The sequence below is a fragment of the Sciurus vulgaris genome (genome assembly GCF_902686455.1).
Source record: "Sciurus vulgaris genome assembly, chromosome: 5".
NCBI lineage: Eukaryota > Metazoa > Chordata > Mammalia > Rodentia > Sciuridae > Sciurus > Sciurus vulgaris.
Window position 1 is genome coordinate 142,479,392 of NC_136465.1, and position 24,669 is coordinate 142,504,060.

Consider the following 24,669-nt stretch of genomic DNA (forward strand, 5'->3'; position numbering starts at 1 on the left):
TGATGAGATTTTCAAGTTTTTGATGTGGATAAAAGGTGGTCTGAAGCTTCAGACTCCCTCCTACACAACATTCTTTACAGACCCTGAACTCAAGGAAGTGGAAGGTGAAATGTTAAGAGCTCTCATTCATTGGATCACTCAGATGATTCATCTTATTTATTCCATTTATAACTTGAGTCACATTAGGAATCACATTATGAGCAATTTCTGTTGCTCAGGATAGGTTAATAGCACCAACTTCACTGTCTGTCATTTTCTAGCACCTTAATGTCAGTAAACCTGCTTTTTTTTTTTTATCTGAAGGATTTGTTCATCACTTGCCAAAATAGCAGCTAACTCTGTCAAACTGGAAGCTCATCTTATTGGAGTGAAATCTGAACAAAGAACTCCTATCATTTTTAGGTGTGATGTCTTAAGCATTTTGTCTTGTAATTGATTTTTAAAATACAGTAATTCTAAGACATGTTTGGAAGAAGCAGCTCTGATTGTTAATATGCTAAAATTTCCCTGACTGATGTGACAGAATAAAATAAAAAGAGACAGGCTTGTTGTAGTAAGTTCAACAACAACAAAAATGCAAAGCATGATTTATACCTACAAAAGTATTTTTTAAACCAAAGTGAATTTTAATTTCACCACTGATTATTTAGATATGGATATATGATAATGAAGGTACGTGATCTTGTAACCCCCAAGTCATTTAGAACAATGTGTGTTATTGTCTTAATCAGGCAAGAAAATCATAGATACTGTTTTCCCCCCATTACATCTTCCTAGTGCTGCTAGCAGCAGCCCACACTAAGGAACTAAATGGAAATGATAGTGAATGCGACTCATAAGTGACATGAAGGGGCCCTCTGCGGTCTAATATATATTCCCCTCCCTGTCAATGTCTGTCTGCTGCCCTTCCCCCCATTCAGATATTGTTTCTCCAAAACATCATATTGTGGGGAAATGCTGAATGTGGGTCTTATTTCATTAATTGAACTAACTGAATTAATTAACTTATTTATTAATAACTAAATGAACATCAATTAAACTGATTTTTTTTTTTTTTTTCATTTTGGACACAGTAGGTTACTAAAAGATATGTCCTCTCTTTAATTCCAAGTGTCTAAACCTAGCCAATCCTTAGATTTCTGAGAACCACGTTCCAGGAATTAAATTAGAAGTGAAGGAACAGCTCCCTTATAATTAGGTGGACTTCGTATCTTGGATAACAATAAGATAGGCTCTTCTCTGCTCACGTGGGACTAGTGGATCGGAACAGACACTTTCTTAAAAACGACTGAAAGTGGACCAATAATTACCTGTTCCGCTCTAGACACAAGGAAGGTACCTTTTCTTTTATCCTCACTGCCTGCTGTGTTCTGCTACAATCACAGGAAAGTGTCAGGGTGAAATTTCAGTGCTCACAGGTCTCCCGGTAAGGCAAATAATTCCTCTGTGAGCAATCCTAGGCCACAGGTAAGCTAGGATCCAGAAACCTATCTTTACCTATCTCTGCAAACAAGTAACACGGTGCATCCTAGGTAGGTGTAGCCAATAGCGGTTTTCTGCCTGTGTCCGCCGCATACCTGCGGCCTTCACACCGCTTCCCCCGGGTCCTTGCACCGCCCTAGCCAGGACAGCAGGCGTTGTGTCCCCGTGGGGTAACCGAACGAGGCCGGTGGACTATAAAGCCGGCCGTTGGTGCTCTTGCAGGTGCCAGGGAGAGTTACATAGTTGTGCCGCCAATATGGTGATGCACCCCCTTGACATTAGAGGGAATCAAGGACCGTGCTTTGTATGTCTTGAAACTCTATGAAAAGATTGATCCAGAAAGCTTTCGGTAAATTCCATTTTATGGAAGACTGGGACTTAGACAGTTTGGGACCAAGTGGAGATTATCATGGCCATGGAAGATGAATTTGGGTTTGCAATTCCTGATATAAATGCAGAAAAGTTAATGGTGTCCACATGAAATTGTTGATTACATTGAGATAAGAAGGATGTATATGAATAAAATATCAGACCCCTTTCCCTCAGCGAGAAGAGGACTCAGATGATACTGGGCGGGTGTGTGGAAGTGAGAACCCATTCTGGCATCATCACTGACTTTGACAGAGCAGTTCTCCTGGACTTGTATTTAAATTCTCTAAGTGTACTACCCTTTGAAAATAAATCTATAAAACCAAAAAGAAAAAAAAAAAATCCAAAAACTATTAATGAGTAGTAATTGACTTAGGAGTCTTCTGGTTTGATTTTTCTCACCTCTAGCCAAGCCACCACAGTAGGTCCATCCCACTGGGCAAAAGGCAATCCTTTCCTCCGAGCTTCTTCAAGAAGTTCATGCCTAAAGTATACAGCAAAGATCATTTGTCAGTAATGCAGAAAAAGATGCCCGTGGCTATTTTTAATGACAGTATTTTAAAATAACCAATAAACCCTTTCAACTTTTAATGACATGACATGGAATAAATAAAATTCTTCTTTCTTTGAGTAATAAACACAGATCACACATTGATTTTATTAGGAGTGACACAATGACATCTAAAAATAATTTCCCCCAACATTTATTCACTAAATTTGTGAATATTATGTGCAAATGAACTAAGAATTTGAATTATATTATCAGCAAAGATATTATCCCTTTAATATGGTTCATATAATCAATTATGAGATTTAAATCTGTCGTATTTCATGTCCCCTTCTCTCTTCCCTTTACCATTTAAATGGCAGAGAACATATTTGTTTATAGAAACAAAAGAAGAATTTGGTCATTTTTGCCCCTTTTTCATAATAGGGGCTTGATTTCGGTCCTAACCTCTGGGCTCATGAGTAACTTAGATGTTAGTTCTTTGTCTGGATTATAAAGCTACATTTTATTATTTTTGAAGATTTGAAAATATTATTAATGCACTTGATGTTTTGATTACATAATGACAGCTGCCTCAACAGTTGGACAATGTACATTTTGAATATAACAGATTATTTAGAAAAATGGAATATGTATTTGGTCACTAAGAAGTATCAGTAAAGAGTAAACCAGGCAAAGAAGACAACCAGGAACACTGAGGCTGTGACACTCAGGAGAGGGTGCAACTTCTAAAGGTAAAAACAAAGGACTATAAATCAAAAACCACTCTGCAGTCTGTGGCCTCCAGTTTGAAACTTCTAAGTGACTGATCTGTTCTAAAGTCATCCACGCCCAAGCATGTGCTACTACCACCTGTCCATCTCGTTGCCCACTCTCTGACCTTTTGACCACTCATAAATAGCTGAAAAATCACATCTCATTTGATGAGAACCCCAACATAAGTTGATTTCCATCACTAGAAAGCAAAGTATAAAATTCAACAGTGTATGTATTTTCATTTATAATTACTACTCTTTTAAAAAAAGTAAAATATGTCAATGAAAATCAGTGGTTGTTTTTGATGTCAAGATAACGTAAAGAACCCTGACAAATGCATTTGCAAATCCATTGTCCCTACCACTAGGAATTTAGGGCTGATACACTTACTAAATCAACTTGAGATCATTCCTTATTGAGACAGCAGGACTGTGTTTCCCTTGAGATTCAAAGTGCTGTATATCTGGCCAGGAAAATATTTAGAAATACATTCTCTGTATCTTTATGCCTTTATCATACACACAAATGATTAAAAACATAGTATGATACTTGCTTTATTTTCAGTGTCTTCCATGCTTAGAAATGCATCAAAGATATTATACATGAACTCTCAAATACAGTATTTGATTATTTCCTACTGTTTACTTTTTACTTATTATGATAAACTATATTCATATAACATGTAATAAAAAATACTTTCAACACCAGAACTTCCTGTGTTTGTCATAGAGGCTGCCAATAAGACTGCATGAAAATGTAGCAAGGCGGGGTAGGGATATAGCTCAGTTGGTAGAGTGCTTGCCTAGCATGCACAAGGCCCTGGGTTAAATCCCCAGCACCATCCAAAAAAAAAAAAAAAAAAAAAAAAAAAAATGTAGCAAGGGGCAAAGTAAAAGTTGCAGGTATAGAGGCTGAAGAGACACGTAAATTAGCTATTATTTCGTTTGAGTAAATGGCATCAGTAAGTTCTGTGTAAAGGCTATCCAGCACACTGGTACCTGAATCTGAAGTCAATGTGTAGGCATCTCCTCATCTGGTTCTCTACTGTCACCCATTCCCTTGGGCTTCCTAGTTATGTTCCTTCATTTAAAATCAGTTTTGAATGGCGTAGTTTCACTGCGATAGATATATTTATCTATTTCTATAAATAAATAGATTGAAGGATCAAAACACAAACTATCAGGTACTTAACTCACTGTTGTGCGCTAAGACTTCAGCTCAGGGTGGGAAATAGAGCCACAGACTCTGTTTTGGAGCCAGGGTTAGTTGACTCAAGGAGATCCCCTGTTAGATCAAAACCATGAAACTGTGCAAAAAATATACAACATACAAATAGTTGCTTAAACAGGGATTCATGTTCTGATTAGGAATTGGGTTGTTATTAATCATTATTTTGTTTAACAATAATGCAAACAATTGGTGAAGGCTTTGTAGCAACTAAGATAACTTTGAAAGGCAAGTGGGACTGATACAGTGATGACATTGTAAGCCAGATCAGCAGTAATGGTGGAGGTGCAGAGAAAGAACTTAACAGGGACTATGTGCAAGAAAATTTAGAATAGTCCTTCACAGAGTCTGAGCATGTCGTTAGAGTTGTAACATTATACTCAATGGGGAACAAAATAGTTCTAGTTATAATAGGTGTGTGACATTAAACAGGAAGAAAGATACAGTCACAATGTTCTCATTAGTTAATAAGAAAGTAAGTAAATGCATAATAATAACCAAGGAACATTTTCACATGTGCACTATATAAATTGTACAAAAGTCATCTTTAAATGTTAGACCACTTAAATTTTGAAACTTCTGACCAGTCCCCTAAAGCAAACAACAACAAAGTACCATAAAAGCCAGAGTGAACCTGTTAAAACTTCAATCTATTCATATAACTTCTGTGCTCATAACTCTCCAATAACTCCCTGTCTTACTGAGCATAAAAGCAAACCAACTATTAGGATCCACACCACTCCCCACATGTCACCTGAATTAGCTCTCAACTCACCTGGGACACCTCTCTCTTTTCAGTTCTTTGGAAACATACAGGTCTTTTTCTGTCTCAGTAAGTTTGCACTTGCTGTCCCTTCCATAGGAAGATTCTCTGTACCTACATGTGGCTCAATTCCTCACCTATTTTAACTCTACTCAACTGTTAACTATCTCTCTATCTCTTTTCCTATATCCTCTGGCCTCCTTAAACGCATTTCTTGTCCCCTGCCATGCTTAATTTTTCTCCATGCATTTATTTTCTAACAGTATATCATTCACTCCAAAGTCTGTGATCTGCCAATAGGACACAAGCTCAAGAAAGACAATGCTTTGATATATTTTGTTCAGAGTTGAATTTGAAGTTTAGAACAAAGTCAGGCACAGAAAAGGCAATCAGCAAATAGTCATAAATGTTGAACAACATGCCAGGCAGTATTTACATTTAGGTACTTCCCATTTCAAAAATTGTGTTCCATAATGTTTTATTTTTGTTTATGTGGGTTTTTTATAGTTCAAACACCTTTTCCTATTTTATCTTACAACAACATTCAAATTTTTATGTTTTAAGTAACAGAAGTTTTTCTTCTGTCCTACCTCCTTTTGAAATATTTATTTATTTTTCTTCCTCAGACTAGCACTGCTTACAGTTGATCCTAAGTGATCACTGATGGAGTTTTGGTTAAGTGTCAGCCCAACATGCTTAAATAGTTCTATTACTTTAATCAGATAATTGGGAAATTATTGAGCAATCTGGCTCTTGAGAAAGTTTTGTTTTGTTTAAATCACAACTCTCATAACAAAGATTTAGTGATATAACAGAAAGAAATAAGATAAGGGAGCCCCAAGTCCAGTGAATTCTGTCCTTTTATCCCCAACTGTTAGGCCTGAATCTAGGCAGAAGCCTTAATACAACACACTTGAGACGTGAATAACAGACCAGCCCAGAAGTGAATGGGAAGCCAGGACTGGGTGTTAAAGGAGAAAAACTCTAGACCTGCTTGTCTTTAACCCAAGGGAAGTACCACTCATGTAAAGAAAGAGAGAAGCAATGTTAGAAAAGTAAAGCTTTGGAAAGAAGCAACGTTAGAAAAATAAAGCACTGTAGGCAATGTTGTAATCGTCAGAAAACACTGAGTCTAATACGTAACTTTCTATCAGATTATTCAGGGTAATGTTAACTGTATGGTGCTTACTTGTTGCTATCAAAAAAATAGTGGTCTCATCTGTTTAGGAAATATTAAATAAAAATTAATTTGGCACAGATAAGGATTTTGGATATCCTGGTGTTGTTGGTTTGATCAGTCCATGTGTGAGAAGGTATTTAGTATGGAATGCATTCTCTCTACAGCTGGAATTCAACTTTTTAAAGGTCAAGAGGCAGTTCTCTCAGAGTGAAGCTGTGATCAGTTCTACTACAAATTTGACTGAAAACGGTCTTTCTTAGAACTGAAGAAAGTGTTTATTTCTTTTTCTTTTTTTTTTTTTTAAAGATAAATATGCCAACATTTTTCACAAAGAATGCTTATACATTAGTATTTGTGAGCTTGAATTTCAGTTTTAAGATTTAGACCAGATTTTCAAGGGCATCAGTAGCACTTCCTTTGAGAGGAAGTGACAGGCACTGAATTGTCATTTACCTGTGTGAAAACTCAAAAAATAGATGAACTCATTGTAAGGGAGGTAATTTTGAATATGTAAAACTTAATCACTTTGTATTTTCAAGAAGCAGATTCTCATCTGCAATAAAGGACATTATCCTCCAAAGGCCTTAAATTCTTGTGAAGGAGTTACTGGACAAGTTAGCAAGGCCCAACATGGGGTGAGCATTCAGGCTATAAGTAATTTGCATGCCCATACAAACGTGTATCGGGAAGCCCATGCTGTACTTGATCTGAGAACAGGAACAAAGGATGAGCACCCTAGAAATGACTAGACTCAAAAATTTCTAGTTATAATATAAAGTGTAGGATATGGAAAAACAACCACTAAAGAGAAAAGGAGGACAATGGGGTCTGAACTTTTACAATTTCCCAGCCACAATGGGCTCTGAAATTTCACAAGAGTTCCCCTGACTGCCCAACTGACACTTTCTACTATCATTCAGTCTAATTAAATTCTATAAAACTCAGACTCTTATTTTAACCAGTTGCCATTTTCTCTCTTGAAAATGTGCCCCTCAGGTGCTTACTAAAGCATCACTGAGGTCTATCTCCGTTTCTCTTTCTTTCTCTTTCATTTTGCTTTCAAAGACTTCATAAAGTGTAAATATATCTATAACACTTGCTATTTTGTGATTTCCAACTCATAATCCAGAGTAAGCAGGTAAGATTTTACTTAAATGACTAACTAAATCCTAATGGAAATGTCTAGATCCTCTTTCTCTCCCTCCTCCTCCTCTTCCTCCTCCTTTTTAATGTGTGTATGGTACTAGGATTGAACCCAGGGCCTAGAGCATGCTAGGAAGTGCTCTACCACTGAGATATATCCCAGGTCTTATTTTATTTCATTTTTTGAGACAGGGTCTAAGTTGCCCAGGTTGGCCTGGAACTGTTTTAGCCTCCCAAGTAATTGGAATTACAGTTGTGTACCACCACATTGGGCTCAGATTTTATGTATCTCCTTAATTATTTCAGTTGTGTCCTAATTGGGGTAGCATGCAAATTATGTAAACATAATTTGCCATACTAAACATTGAACAACACCACTTTCATTCCTCCTCCCTTGTGTCCCCAACTAACTTTGTATTGACTTTCAAGATTCAAGAAATCTGCCTCCATTTTATTTTTCTTTTCTTTGGTGCTGGGGTAAAACCCAAGGTTTCCTGCATGCTAAGCAAACACTTTTACCACTGAGCTACACCCTCAAGCCACAATCTGCTTCCTTTCTGAAACCATTATCTTTCACCAAGCCAATAAGAACGATTTCCTGCACAGTTCCCATGGTGCTGAGCAATCCTCTCTACTGTGTTTTAACATTTTATTTAATTTGATTGTTTATAAATTGTTCTCCTCTATTCTATGAATTTTATAGCAGAGATGTTGTATCCCCTGTGACTAACCGTGTTATCTGGACAGTCATTCATTGATTTTTATAGACCACCTGTATGCCACATTTTGCCAATAAATCAAACTGACTCTGTAGTCTCAAACATCATGCATTCTGATAAGGAGGAAAGATTTGTGTAAACATACAAAAATAAATAAAAAATAATAATCTAGGCCACTGAAATGTGCTCTGTAGAATGCAGTAAGTTAGTTGGGGACCAGGAATACCCACTTGCCTAGAGTGCCCTGGGAAGGTCCCTCTAAAGAAGTAATATTTGAGTTGACATACATATATGTTGGAAAGGGGCTGGCAGTGAAGGACTTGTAGAAAAATGTCTTAAGCAGAGGAAGAAAACATTTTTATTTTCAGTGAAAGGAGTGGAACCTGAAGTGTGAGCAACAGAAATCAGGCAGGCAAGGTCAGTGGGCTGGAGTGTCCTGGAGGATGTGAGAGTTGGGGCTGAGGGAGAAGAAATGGAGAGATAGTCAAGAGTAATGCAAGATCAAGTTGGGTCTGCAGGTTATATGGAAGAGTTTATCCCACTAGAAAGTTCAGGCACAGGAACAGAATATGATTTGTACATTAGAAAGTTCTCTCTGACTGCTTAATACAGGAAAACTTGAGGTAGGTCAGTCAGAGGTGGTAGTTAAGGATTTAGTTGGATGTTGCTATAGCCAAATAAAAGTTGATGGTAATTTGGCCTTGAATTGTATCTGTAGACATGGTGAGAAGTGGTCACCATAGGGATTCATGCACATGGTGTATAACATTCAGTAAGTTTTAACTGAATGAACACATCCCAAATTTGCTTCTTATTATCTATTATCCTTTGGCTATTTACTTACATTTTTAAGGCTCAATTTTCTCATATTTGAAGATGATCATAAATTAATCTCAATACAAGTATGAGAATTAAATAATTCTGAGAAAAGCATGTAACAGCCAATACTTAGGCAATGTATGCTAATTTCCTGGGCCTGTCTCTTCTTTTTTTCCCAAAGAATTCATTTTATATGTCACCATCAGATTAATCTCTCTAAAAGCATCTATGAACGTAATACCCAGCTCAAATTTCTGTAGTACGTTTTTATTGACTATTGAAAGAATGGTTTCATGATCATTCCTCATGGGCTTCTAAATTATATTTCTAGATGTGCTACTGAATCCCTCTCTCCTGCCACATTGATACTCAACACTTTCTAGGCTTTACCTCTTCTGTTCTACTGCCTTCGTCTCCATTTAGAATGGACTTTTCCTCAGTTCTTTTCCTCCAAACCTTCCCTGTGCCTCAAATGCCACCACTCTTACCACATGTAACACTGTTAGGTAGATTACCACATGTGCAAAAGGCCTGTCTTTGTGCTACAGTCACCTGAAGACATGAGCCATCTCATTGGCTTTTATACCCCAGGTTTACTACATAGTGATTTAGGAATTTTACCTAAAACGTTTGAAAGGCAAAATCAGCTACAATTTATAAGTGGACTGAACAAACTCCTAAATAAAATTTAACTGGAAGAAGTTTATATGCATTGTGAAGTACTCTTTCTTCCTAAATTGCATGAGGAATTTGCAGGACAGAGGTGCTTGAATATTTTCTCCTGAAAGGGAGGTTTATTTTTAAATTATGTGCTATTTTTTTCTTATGCTCAAGTCATATATTTTTTTCTTTTTGAGAAAATACTCATCTGATTCCTTCATTCTTTACTTACTCCGTTATGGAGTGAATGAAAGAATCAACACTATCATAATTTTAAGAGTATGCTAAATTATACATTAGACAATCCTTTTCAGAAATGGGTATTCTTTTGGCAATTTTATCAGAATGGTAAACCTTGAATTTGTTAGTGTTTATATTTTTACTTGTGAGATCTGTAATTTATTAGTTATGCACAAAAGTTAAAGACCATGAGGACTGTAATGTGTTTCCCCCATATTCTTTCTAGTGTAGATGATTTCTTGCTGACAGTGAAAAAAAAAAAAAAAAAAAAAAAAACTTATTCTTAGACCACTTAGTCCAGGGTGCTTTTGGGACTGCCAAGTTGTGATATGACTATCTAAACACCACAGAGCACTGCTCCCTGTCACTCAAGGTGGCTGTTTCAGTCACCTTCCATTCAATGCTTGTCAACTTCTTCTTCATAATTTCTACTGCATTCCTTTACCTCATATTTTTGCTGCCACAAAGTTTTTTTCAGCCTTTAATTGGTCTTTCTCTAGGTTTCTTACACTGCCATGAAAAAGAATCTTTCTGGGATACAGATTTTGTAGCAGAGTAGATAAAAGAACAGTTCTCCAAATGACATTGCTAGAGATAGATTCCTGTGCCTCTCCTTAGCTGCACATCAGGAGGCATGTTACTTTACCTTGCTGTGCATCTCCTTGCTCACGTGTAAACTGTAGCTGATAATGGTACCTACCTCAGAGGACTGAAGTTTCCTTGAGAAAATATGTGTAATGGCAACAGTGATTTGCATAAAAGAAACAGTCAATAAATGTGAAGTCTTACTACTTATAATCATAGTGCTGTCCTCTTAGAAGTCATAGATGGTTCCTCAAATACCCATAGTATTGTCCTGGACCTACATGAGAAAAACTGTCTTGGCTTAATTGTGATTTTCCTTCCTAATCATCCCCTTATTTCTAATCAAAATTAAAAACTTACTTTCATAAATAGTTTATGCATTGCTAATTCCTTTTCAAGTACCACTTCCCAGGAGAAATTCTTTCCCCTCTTTTTGAACTATTAAAATCCTACTGTTGGCTTAAGTTGACTTTCTTTCATATGAAATAGTTAGTGGTCAGCCCAGTCCACAGTAATGTTTTCTCCTTTGCAATCTGAAAGCAGATAGTATTAGCACCACTCATAGAGACCTTGGGTTATAACCACATGCACAGGCCTCATCTCCTACCCCAGGCAGCAAACAAAGCCCTAGACATGAGTTTGCTACCAGTGCACCATGCACTTTCCTTCATATGCACCAACTAAGAATATCCTTTGAGTGATTTCTATATTGTAATCTAAAAAATTCACAGTGTTGACAACCACATAGAATTCTTGCTTCTTGGGTGATTTTTAAGTACTTTATCTTTTTTTGTTAACCTCTACTTGTTTATAGAATCTTAAAAAAAAAAAAAGAATAATGACTTTGCACAAATGTTACCCAGGTTGGCTGCAAATAGCGATAAGTGCTATTTCTCATGTTCAAAAACACATTTAGTAAACTCACAGAGTACTCCCAAACCTTTTGTTCAAACTCTCATCATTTGTGGATAATGGCAATGGGCTTCCAGGTCCCTGTCTCTTTTTTGGTACCTTTCCCTACAATCTTGTTCTCTGACCTTCAGTGAGATCTTCCCAGGCACAAATCTTTTTAAAGACTTTCCTACTTAAAACCCTTACCATTGTACTCAAAAAGAGCAAACAATATCTTCTAAAAAGACCCCACATGATCCTTCTTGCTGCTTCTGCTTAATCAACACTGAAATACTAGCTATTCTCCAAATACCTCACTGTTTTACCCTTCTCTGACTTTCTACCATGCCTTTTCCTTCTTCCAGGAAAAGTCTTCTTTGCATCACACTGGTGACAAACCAAACTCTTCTTCAGACTTTATCCTTCCTGTTAAGATTCCAGGATCTCTAATTACATACAACACTATAACTTCTATGCATTCTGGTTATTATATTTTTCATTTAAAATTTATAATTTTATTTAAATGTAAGTAAATTATATTACAATTTACTGCAGTATGTGCTACAGCAGAAATTTATCTAATTTGTTCTTTTGTTCATCTGAACCACTTCTTATTATTTAAGGTATAACCAGTGGTTTGAAAGAGCAAAGGTTCTAGATGTAGACATATTAGGCATTAGATGACAGCTAATACACACTTGTTATGTTCCATGTATCAAGCACTATCCTAAGTATTTGTGAGTATTAACTCCTTCAGTCTTCACAGCAATCCAATCAGATATGCACCAACACATGTTTGTTGATGAGAATATTAAAGAATAGAGACCCCATGGAGTTACAGAGCCATTGGGGGCAGAGCCTGAATTTGAACCCAAACAACCTGGTTACAGAGTTGGCTCTCTTAACTCCTATGTTATCCCTTAGCTAATTCACCTCTATGGAACTTTTTTAAAGAAATTTTTTATTTTAGTTGTAGATGAACACAACACTTTTATTTTATTTTATTTTATTTTATTTTATTTTATTTATATAGTGCTGAGAATCGAACCCAGTACTCTACACATGCAAGGCAAGTTCTCCACCCCAGCCCCTGGAACTTTTAATAACTGAAAAAAGTAACACTTTCTTCATTGTATCAAAAGGTAGGACCCCCTCTTTCTTTCCCTATGGTTCACATTTTTTTAGAAGTAGCATATAGTTATGTGACTAACGGTTGATGGATAAGGTCTATATCTCCTTACTGTCACATATATCAATCCTCAACCCTTTGAGAGAACAAAGGAACTGTGACTTTTCTTTTTCTTCTTCACATTTTAATTTTTAAATTTGTTCTAATTAGTTATACATGACAGTAGAATGCACTTATGCATTTTGATAGATCATACATAAATGGAGTAATTTCTCATTTTTCTGATTATACATATTATAGGATCGCATTGGTCATGCAGTCATATATGTGCATGAGGTAATAATGTCTGTTTCCCTTTTCTTTTTACTCTATAATAATAAGGTTCTGTATCTTGGACACAGGAGGTATCTAGTTATATAATTGAAATGAAAAAGTTGAATTTGTTGTGAAATTGATTTTGTGTAACTGAATTATGAAGTCATTCTCTGATTGAAAATTTATCTTTAGAAAACCTTATTGATTTGCTGTGATACATATCAAGTACTTAGTTATTGAAAAAACAAGAAAAAATAAATATGTGGATTTTTAAGAATAAGATATAAGTCAGATGATTTGACAATTTAAAGTTGTATCAAAGAATAAATTTTCCTTGCACAATATTAGTAGGAAATGTACACAGAATTTGCACTATTATTAATTATAAAATGTATCTTGTTCCATTAAAATTCAATATTCAAGAGGGTAAGAAGGATATAATCTCCTCAAATTGTAATCAAACAATGAGCTTATTATAACTCCATTATTCAGGAATCTGCACTATTTGACCAATTCAATGAAAATCAGAAGTGATTTAAGAAATCGATTGTTGAAATTCTGGTCAGTAAATGTGAACAAAATATAGTACCATCTACACTTTTTTTTTAACATATGCAAGCCAAAAATACATATCTTAGTTAACATAATTATTCTAAACAGAAATATGTCACAAATCCCAATCAGCTCCTTCAGAACATTGATTATCTAAATACACATATTTAGTGCCATAAAATTAAGAGTTTCAAGTTCAACACTAACAAGGAAGACTTGATTTTGGAAGCACAGCATAGTGTGATTTGTGTGTGTGCAAATGCAATATATGTGTATCTTGTTGCTACATATTTCACATTCAGTAAAAATGCATAAAAATCCATGACACATTTAAGTGGTATTTTATGTAGACTCCAGTAACACACACTAGGCTGCTTAGATTTGAAATAAATTGATTACATTAAACCCCAAATTTATTCAGATTTAAAACTATTTTTTCTTCAAGCTGCTGTGAAATATAGGGCATAGTCTCTGGAAAGAAATTTAATTTATTTGTGAATTTGAGTTGGGATTTACATAATTTCCTTCCTCAATTTATTTTGAGTTTAATCATTTTAAAATCCATTAAAAAGGTGTAAACACATACACAAAAATGTGATTAAGCAATGCAATTACTCATGCTGCTACTGAAAACGAGAGGGACTCATATTACTTTGCACTAAACAATCTCACTTTTGCTAGACCCTGTGGTGTATTCCCCAGCCCCCTCCTGTTAGTAATCAGGGACTTGCTAGAGAACATTGTTAATTTCCCAAGTTATGTGAATACCATTTAGATTAGATTGCTTTTGTGCCTAATCTGATTTTAGCCCCTTTTCATTCAGATTGGAGACTTATGGTTTCCATGCTGCTGAGGTTATATATATTCTATACTTTTCTGGGGCAGGGTGTTAATAATGTTAGTCAGCACACAGGGTATCAGTCATACAAGGGTATGTAGCCAACAAGTGCAACAGGGGGGCTTCAACTCGTTTTCTGATACATAATTTAGTGCTTTCTGCCCTCAACTCTTCCATGTCATTGTCACTGTTTGGAACATCTTCCCTTCTCCCTATATCCTCCTGAACTTTCTTTTAGTGATGGCACTAGGGAAAAAATTTGAGGTTTTAAAACATGTAAGTTCTAAGAGCCTGTGCAAGAAAACAAGAAATTCAATTTTAGAAGGAAGACAATTATGTCAATATTTGACATATATTAATGAATTGTTTATTTTTTATTTGCCAGTATTTCATTCCAGAAGAGATGGGGAAGTTAAATTTTATTTCTTAAAATCATTTTCTTCATAAGACTTTGATTTCATTAGAAAAAGGAAAACCAAATTTATATGATGACATGAAAACAATGCTTTAACATTTCAATGTCAAAAATTATTATTTTAAAAAGAGCTTACAACATTCATTTGGCCAGTATGATGAGCTAGCATTCCAAACAGGTCTTGTCTTGCAGTTTTAAGAACACCTTACTCAAGCTTTCCTTAATATCATACATAATCTTAACTTCAGGTAATACTGTATTGTTAAAAAATTATCTTGAGGGATGAATAATTAGAGTATTAATAGGTACTAACAGATAACAGATAAAATATCTTGGAGTATTAATAATTAATAAAATTAGAGTAGAAAAACAATATAAAATTGCTACTTACAAAGTATAAGATCTGATATTAATATATTAAATATCCATAAAGACAGCTGGTAATATGCTTTGTGACTTCCTATATTCTTGCATCTCATTGAAACAATTTTGTTTATGAAAAAAAAAAACTTGCTTTAAATTTAAAAGTAATATCTCACTCTTAATGAGTTCACTCTGCTATGATGCAGAAGTATATACCAATGTAAACATGTTATAAATATTATGCTCATTTTGTTTTACTTTTTACTTTGAAACGCTACTTCTTTGAAGACTTCATAATATAACTAACTTGATTTCCAAGATCAGGATTTAAATGTAAAACCATTATCTGAAAATATAGTGTTTTAAACTTTAAAATTTAGTCAGTAGAATAAGAAATAATGGAAAGAACACACATTCAACCCATTAAGGTACTTTGGATTCTCTAGGTACTAAGGTTTTGCTGGGAAAACTCAACATTTGATCTTTTCTGGCTAAATGTAGTTCCACTAGTGGATGAAAAATTTGCCTCTTGAATAGAAGGCAGGTGGAGAGTAAGGATCTGGCAGGTTCAGATTTGCAGCACAATTGGTAGCACTGTGGCCTGAAGGATGACTTGAGTCTTACTGAATGCCACATTAACTCCTAAAGAGTGACTTGAGGTCCACAAGGTCTTTTCAGCTACCTAACAGAACTGAAGAAATAGAAATGCCTGAGAGGCCAACATAATTAATTTGAACGTGAACATTTCTCTGAACCAATGATTCCTTTACTGTGTGGAAATTAATATACTTCACAGTTTCATTTTAGGTCAGAGGCAGTGCAGCTTGTGTTACAACCAAAAAAAAAAAAAAAAAAAAAAAAAAAAAGAAATACTAAAGAGAAAAGAAAAAGAGGATGTTGCTGAAAAAAACATGTTCAGTAGCCATTGTGATTCAACTTACCCAGATGTGCTTTTCATGAGATGGAGAAGGATGGATGGAAAAGAAAAGCACACAAATGTTAATGGATACATTTCAATCAAAGAAAGCCATGGAATAAAACAAGAGCATCATTTCAGGTGTGACAAGCGCAGATATGAAACAACATGGTGCCTTTTTTATTGTCACCATGACACACGTACTCACTGTGTTCAAAAGCTTGGTTGGGCTGAGGGCAGTTCTAACAGTTTACCAAAAACACTGTCTTGAGTATGAGTCACTCTGAAACATGCATGACCACATTTTCCAGCCTCTAGTACACCCCAGGAGGAAATCAAGGCACCTCAGTGTAGAATATGCTTCACCTCAGGCCACACCTGAGCTACTTTAAAAATAGAGGCAGCAATCTACTAAATGGCACTCAGAATTTCAGATAACCCTGTAAGCCCATAGTCAAAGCTCTGGAGAGGGGTACAGTAGAGCTCTGCAAAGGCAGAAATTGGAAGTGGAGTAAGAACTAGTTTGAGAGTCAAAATTCCTGAGTTCTAATTTGTCTAATTTGACAACCTGGTCAAAATTTCTAGCAGGTTCTGATCTTCAATTTCCTTAATATTATTCTGGAGCAAGAAGAAAATCATGGTGTCCACTCCAGTCCAGTCCAGAATTTTTTATTCTAACAAGTGCTACAACAATAATAATTATTTTTATGTAAAAATGCATGCACCAGTAATCAGAACACAAGAAAATGCAAAGAATTTGATTATTATTTAAACTACATATAGAGTTCTTAATTTTTTATACTTTCCACTTCTTGAAATTTCCCATTTAACTATATTCTTAACATGTTAATTCTAGCAATAATTAAACATTTTCTATTTTGCTCTTAGTTCCCTAACACACTAATAATAATTGTTTTAAAGTTCATGTCTCAGGAGAAACAAAAGCACCATGTCAAGGTCAACTGCAGATATATTACTATTTTCTGATTTTATTCTCCTGATCTTCCTCTTTTCACCATTACTGGAACTGTCTGATTTTTAAAGTTGAATACCAGACATCAATTTTTAATTTCTGTTTCTGTTGCTCTTAAAAGTTCACAAATTCAGGAGGAAAGTTATACAAAATGTCATGCTTATCTCCAGGATCTTGGTTCCCCCAAACCTGGCAGTTTGGCACCTCTGAATTCCAACCCCCTTTCCCTACTTCTCTGTGAGACAGAGAAGAAGCAGTGGAGGGTCTCAGGTTTACCATTTAGCTCATGTGTTTCTCTGTTGTCCAAGATCACAGCTTCTCCAGTCCTGGTTGTCTTAGTTGCTTTCTACTACCTTTAAATAGCTATTTATTGATGTATCTATCCTTTCTATTTGTTACTGGTGAAAGATTTGTCTTATTCAGTGTACTTCATTATAGTCAGAAATAAAAGTTTCTAAAATTCATCTGTGCTCTTTTTGTTTCTGTACATCCATGATGTTGGTACAAATTCATATATGATCTGGAAACTTAGATGAATCTGCCCATTTCTCTCCTTAACTTCTGTTTTGGCTTTGAATAATCTCATTTGAAAAGAAAGATGCTAAGTTTTTCTTTGGTTTAGCCATGAAGAACAGGTAACAATGTCTGCTTCCCAGTCTTATTACCATTCCCTATTCCACCCAGAGCAGAATGAATTTCTGCAAGAAATAGGACATTTATTGTCCCTATCAGAGTTTCACCTCTTTCTTTTCCCATGTCTTCAGCAAAACAAAGGAGATTAAAACTTCCTCATTGATCTGCAGTAAATAGGGAATTTCATGTTACGTAAGTTTGCTGGGTCTCCCGAGATGAGTTCTGAAGTGTAGGTTTTCCTCTGAGTTTGCGTTAGCTTTTTCCATTCCCACCTTCCCTTGAGGTGTGAAACCTCAGAAAATGGAATGTAAGTTGTTTAATATTATATTTTGAGAGCAACTGATTCTTTTAACTGCTGGTTGTCTTGCACTTGAACTTTAAAAGCTGGTGGGTATGTATAGGTGGCAGCAACAATTCTCCATGTGATTTTACTAAATTCAACATTTTTTAAAAGATCAATGGTCTGAGACTAATACTTCCATCAAGAACACAATAAAAATCGTCCAGTTTTCATTGTACTAGGTAGATTTCTAATTAATGTGTTTGTCTTTTCTAGAATTGGGTTAATGTTTTGGTAGTCTAAGACACGTTAGGGTGCCATCATATTTATATGTCATATATGCAAGTATATGTCAATCAAAATTTCCATTGTCATACCTGTAATCAAGAGTGATCAAAGATATAAAATAATACATTTTGGGAGTAAAGACAAATAAAGCACTAATTCACTTTTGCAGAACAGAAAGATATCCTTTTTTCATTTTATAAATCAGATCCCCTTCTATAAACCTGTTCCAGGCAAAATTTATGCCTTGACTTTAATGTTCTGTAAGAATCCTCTTGACCTAAACAATAAGTGTTGACTGTTTCCTAGCAACAAATTAAATGTTAGTACATTCTTGATACTTTTTTCACTTCAGAAAGCTCTTTATTAAGGTCAAGGTTAATTAACGCTTCAGATATTAACCAAGACCCCTAGTTACAGTTGAGAGTTATTCCTGTAAATGTCACCAGATCAATTATAGGAAATAGAGGCTATTTATGATCTCACTCACTGCTAGTTAGCATATGGAGTTGTTTGTATATAATCATAGTGAATCATGGCAATTTTTCTCAAGGCAGTACTCTAACCAGCAATTGCCAAATTCTAATAAAACATTTGGTGTAGAGCCAAATGGGTAATTCTTCTCTTTTAGATCTGTCTATATATGAAGAATTTCATGTGGTGAAACAAGGCATAATAAAATCTAATTGAAAAAAAAAAAAAAACTTCAGAAAGAAAACTAGAAAGTGGTCCCCCATCGGCAAAATCTATTTGTGAGCTGAAACATCCTTTGTTGGGTCAAATCACACTACCTTTGGATGTCTATCTTTGTCCATTAGTTCCCAAATTTCAATTCAACTGAAGAACAATGCACTGAAAACAACCTGCAATTTCCTGGGTCCCCAAAATAAAATGAAATTGAACAACACGATTTTGATAATGGAAAAGCACTTTCTTGCTCCTCAGTAATGAGTCCAATGAAGCGTTAGGAGAAATCCACCGTGTGTATAGTTACTCTTCCATGAACCATAGACAAAAAATATTTTTAACCAGTAATTTCAACATGCACTCAAGCACAGACCACGGACTAATGTACTGTCCAAGAACTGCCAGAGAAAAAAAGTAATTTCTGACCTTGTTTATCACAAGTGAAGATCATGGAAGTCTAAAAGAGGTGACCTTAAATACAGAATAAAAGAGCACCTCATTTTAATATTGGGGAAGTGGGAGTTACATATAAAATAGGTTCTGATCTAAAGTAAGCCCCCAATGATGTTAAGATGAAGACAGAGAATCAGGCCTAACTGAATAGCTAATGACATGAAAACACCCACAGCATTTAATGAAATGCTTGAAGGAATCAATTCTTAGGTAAGAGGAAATGGAAACAGAGATGAGACAAGTAATTTAACATCCAAAAATTTCCTAAATAATTTTTGGTTATATTTGTATTAATAAGCCTTTTCTCCCTCCTTTAATAAAGCAACATCAGTGAATTGATAAATTTTACTCCAAAAAGGGTCTACAGACACTTAAGCCTTATGTCCAAAAAATTGATTTTTGTCTTTCAACAGTAATAAAGATTCCACCAAATCTTTATTGTTAATAAGTACAGAATTTAGCATTTTCTTTTTTTTCTCTTCCCCCTGTATATTAAGACTCTCAACATTTAGATAGTTGCTATAATTGAAATGGCTTTAGTGCGGTCCTGTGGTTTCATGTGTTGGAAACATGGATCAGAGGTGGGGTCTAGTGAGAGGCCCTGGCATCCACTGAGGCACTATCCTTCTAGGGGTTGAAGGTCATTCTTAGGACACCTTGGTAGTTCTCTGAGGATGGATTTTTGTAGAAACTTGACCTGGTCCCACCCAGCTTTCCAGTTTTCTGTCAGTAATGTGACTTCTTGTTGCCATGTGCTCCCACACCATTGTCAACCACCATGTGGTGACACAACCAAGGGGACCTTTGCAAAGTCCTGTGCCAAGCTATCTGGACTTTCAGTCTCCCAAACAAGGAGGTATATGAACCTCTTTTTGTTATAATATTAGTATGCCTGGGTATTTTGTTACAGTAACACAAAATTAATATAATGTTTAATTATTAAATATAATACTTTTCAATACATTTGCAATATGGAGTTCTTGTTATTCAAATCAAACAGTTTTATATACAGTTTTATACTGCAGCAATTAGCAATAATTCTAAAACCATTCTTGGCTAAAACTATTAATGCACTAATCTAGTTTCTAGGGGGGAAGCTCCTATATATTCTGTAACTATAATCCAAATAAAATTTTTGGACACTGAAATAAAATTTAAATCATATAAATCAAAAATGAATCGCAATTAAAAATATATATACCATATCTCTCTAAATCATTACAACAATGTTCCATTAAAAGTTTGACAAAAAATATCTACATGGAGATACCTTTAGTTAAGTAAAATTAATAGGTCCAGAGAAATAAATCTCCACTCAAAAAATCAAGAATATGTTCCAAACGAAATATTCGCCCTAAAACATTTTCTGTGTTATAATTAGGAAAACAAATGACAGTGACTTCTAAACAAAAAACTTATGCTGCTTAATGACCACATAACATATATAGAAAAAAAAGCTAAAATATCAGAGAAAGGAATTTGATATGAAAGAAAGACATATATTACCCTTTATTTCATGTTGGCTTGCTTCTCGTCTTCTCTCTAGTTCTTTTCTGTCATAATTCAACCTTTTTAAGCACATAATTCCATACTGTAAACTTGTTCTGTTATTAAAAAAAAAAAAAAACATTAAATTAACTCAGCAGGTGGAGACTGTCCTTTGCTGAATAATATACAACACTATGCACCATTTCTTAGAGCATCAGGCTGATAAATGACATTTCCAGTTCAATCCTCCAGTATTGGAAGGAAATAAATTTATAATTATTCTAGGCACACAATGCTTACGAAGCATTTTCTTTCGGAAGAGGAGAAAAACTATTTGCAAAATAAGAAAAACAGCTTTGAAAATGATCTATACATCTCTGCCTTCCATTTACTCTCTCTACATTATGTGCTAACAAATTCATATTTTACTCATTTGAAAAGAATTTAAAGTCCCCTTAAGGAGATTGAAGGGATCTTATTGGAAATGGATACCCTATTCTTAAGCTGATGATAAAATAAGCATAAAAACATGAGTAATTTCAATAATACAATAGAGCACCAAATACGAAAAGGAACAGGCAACAATTCTAAGTGATAACAGAGCTTAGAGAGAGAGAGAGAGAAAGTCAGCAGATATTGAAACTGTAGAAAGGAGGAATAGAAAATTGATCCTTAAAAGATCAGGTAGCAGGAAAGGGGTTATTAAGGAAAATGTTGCAGCGTCAGGAACACAGGCTTGCAGATGAAATGTCAAAAGTGTCCTGATGGTGAGGCATTGCATCCAGAATTTAAACCCAGGCCAGGAAGTAGGAGGAACACTGTTACAGAAGGAGAGTGGGGTGTTTTCAGGACAGCCTTGCATTTCGTGTATGAAATACATCTAGGTAAATGAGAATTACTGGATGATTTTCAAAGGAGGAAGGAATGACAAGGAGGAAGGAATGACAATGAAAGAGTATTTTTTTTTTTAAGAGAAGAATTTCATAGCAAAAAAAGACATGGAGGATAAGTAATCCTAGAGGATAGACAAACCAATTAAGGGACACAGCCATGAGTATGAAAATCAAATCCAGACACTAGAGATGTCCAGGGAGAAGAAATTAGAAGATCTGGTGATATTAGATAGAAGGCCAATGGCAGTGTGATAGGAAAAATAAAATCTCTAGATTTAGAAACACAATCATTAGCTATTGGTAAAATTTAAGTGTTAAAGAATACAAACATTTAAACATATACACTGGCTAGGTAACATGTAAATGTTAGATGCATTTCCAAGCTCTGCTATTTTAATAAAAACAATTTTAAGTCAAATATTTCAGAATCAGAGAAAGAAAGAAAGAAAATGAAAGGAAAGAAGGGAGGGAGGGAGGGAGAGAGGGAAGGAAGAAATCAATGTACATTTGGTGAGTGTGCTGGGCTAAAGTATGTTCTCCTCAAATTCATATGATGATGCTCTAATCCCTGGTACCTGAGAATGTCACTGTATTTGGAGATGATATTTAAAAGGTAATTACATTAAATGGGACCAGAAGGGTGGTCCCTAATCTAATGACTGGTGTTTTTGTAAGAGGGAAAATGTGGACTGAAACAGTTGGAGCAGGAACTCACAGAGGAAAGATCATTGAGAATACAAAGAGAAGGTGGCAGTCAAGTCAACAAGAGACCTCAGAAGAAACCAGACCTGTCAACACCTTCATGTCATATTCATACCTTCTAGATCATAGAGTAGGACTATATCAAACTATAACATAGAACTTAAGGTCTAGTATAGTAAACCCCCTCTGCCTGCTACCTGGTAAACAACTTGAGGAAAGAGGTTGCATTTCATTCACCTGGGTCCTCAAAGCTATCCAGCAACACAATCAAGTGTTTTATTCTGAAAATTAATGTACAAATATGCAAAATCACTAAAAGACATGTAAAAATCAAAAGGCACAAATATGCCTTTCATAGAAGAAATTTTTCTCAAAAATTTTCAAGTATTTCCCTAAATTATAACTTATAACCACGTTCATAGGGTTGAACTACAAATATTTTTATTCTTCACAAACAATTTCAATATATGTACACCTAGAAAAACTACAAACATGGAATTCCCTAAAGATTCAGCCAAAAAAAGAAATCAACTTAGACTCTATGAAAATCAACTTTTCTGCAGAAATATTTGCATAAACTTTGGGTATATAATACAAACAGCTCTGCCCTCTGCTGCCTGGAAATATTTTTCCAAGTGGATGTACCCAGACATTTTGAATAGCACAAATTTTTAATGTCTTAAACATCTATTTTTGTTTTAATAACATACACCTTATTTATTGTTTCACTTTAATATTCTTTGTCAAATACCTACCGATGAAAACTATCTACCATTTTTAAATGGACGCGAAGATCTTTCTTTGTTAGATGATCTAACATTCTTGCATCAACCAAGCATTCCATAAAATAACTTCTGTACTGAGGTAACCCCAGGCTGGGTAGCCATTCATTTCCAATCCATTCATGGTTCATGTCTCCATAAGCCAGGGTCTGTAGAAAAACCGGACACTAGAATTGTTTTATAGCAGTCAAGTTTCTTAACCAATAAAGTGAGATGGTAATTGGAGGATATTACCCATTTTTGCAACTGATATTCAATTACTGTGATATATGAAAAGGATGGAGAAATAATATTAAGCCCATAATAATTTATTTACTTTCATACAAAATGAAACTTTGAATACATTTATCAAATTATTTGCCTATAGAACATAATTGACTGTTACTTTGCATTCTCAAAAGGAATTACATTTTGTCTAAACATGTACTTTGTTAATAAATAAATTAGAATTTGAGATATACTATGAGTTTTGAGCTTTAAGATTCCTTCTTTATATTCAGTTTATTTAATTTTATTTATATCTGTCAGCCAATACTCCAACATTTCCCTCTTTTCAACACTCCTATTGCCATTGCTACCAGGTCATAGCAAACCTGGATATGAAATTAAAGCTTCAATGAATAGAGAAAAGAGCAATGAGGTTAGGCAGACAGAATACTGAAACATTATATCAAAAATATTATTTCCTAGAAGAGCAGGTAGGCAGAATTCCATAAGGATCTAATCATAGTCCTTTCTAGAAATCAATCAATTTAAACTGTACTTAAAGAAGCAGGGCATGATTAAAAGCTATGAAAGATAATTAATTCTTTAATATAGTAATAAGAACTGATCTTGCCAAATATTGGCCAAAACAACTGAAATAAAAACCAAATCAACTATTACTAAACTAATTTTTAAAAGCTAATTATTCTCTCTCTCTTAACACAGGCTTTCCTATAAAATCCTATTTATACATGCTTTTTACTGCATAAAAATCAAACCAGAAATCCACAATTATAATTTGTGTATCTAGTGAAATTCTAGGAGCTCCCCTTCAGGTTGATAAAACTCTTAACAGGCTCAAAATTCAATGCAACCCTAAGTTATGGCAGTATGCTTAAATATAGGTCCTAATAGTATTACTCAAATTTTTCTTATATTTGAATGTTTGAATCACACTGAACATAATACACATTTATTCTTTCAATTATCCAACATGGAGAAATACTGAAAAAACTGTGCAGCTTCCTTAGAAACATGTTTATTGAAAGAATACATTCTCGTTGCCTACTGTAGTAAAAGGGAGTAACGTCTGTGTGCAGTCTGCAGGGCTGACACCTGTCCCTCATACACCTGTATGAGCCCCAGTCCTCAAACGCTCTGCAGGATACCTTAAGGTTTATGGAGCTCCAAATTAACCTTTTGAAATCTGCCCCCATAGGTCCAACTTGAGTGATTACTGTTAAAATACATTCAGGGATGATTTCAGAGATACTGAAGTTACAGACCATTCTTTGGGGAAGAAATAAAATCACCCTGTTATAGAAGCAAATCATGAAATGGTAATCATCTTATTTGAAAACTATCCTATTTAAAAAGACATACATAATAAATATTTAAGTATACATATCAGTTTAATAT

At 34.8% G+C, this 24,669-nt stretch overlaps 1 protein-coding gene and 1 pseudogene across 2 annotated transcripts in view; one reads left to right on the plus strand and one right to left on the minus strand.

Annotated features, from left to right (window-relative positions):
- PPFIA2 (PTPRF interacting protein alpha 2) overlaps positions 1-24,669 on the minus strand; it is a 524,056-nt gene that overhangs the window by 36,283 nt on the left and 463,104 nt on the right. Inside the window, exon 22 of the mRNA XM_079140424.1 lies at positions 2,254-2,335. Within this exon, the coding sequence (XP_078996550.1) occupies positions 2,254-2,335 (82 nt within the window). The remainder of the gene's footprint in view (positions 1-2,253; positions 2,336-24,669) is intronic.
- On the plus strand, positions 667-2,005 carry LOC306662288 (acyl carrier protein, mitochondrial-like; annotated as a pseudogene). Its single transcript has 2 exons — positions 667-672; positions 1,550-2,005. The product of its transcript is annotated as an acyl carrier protein, mitochondrial-like (transcript).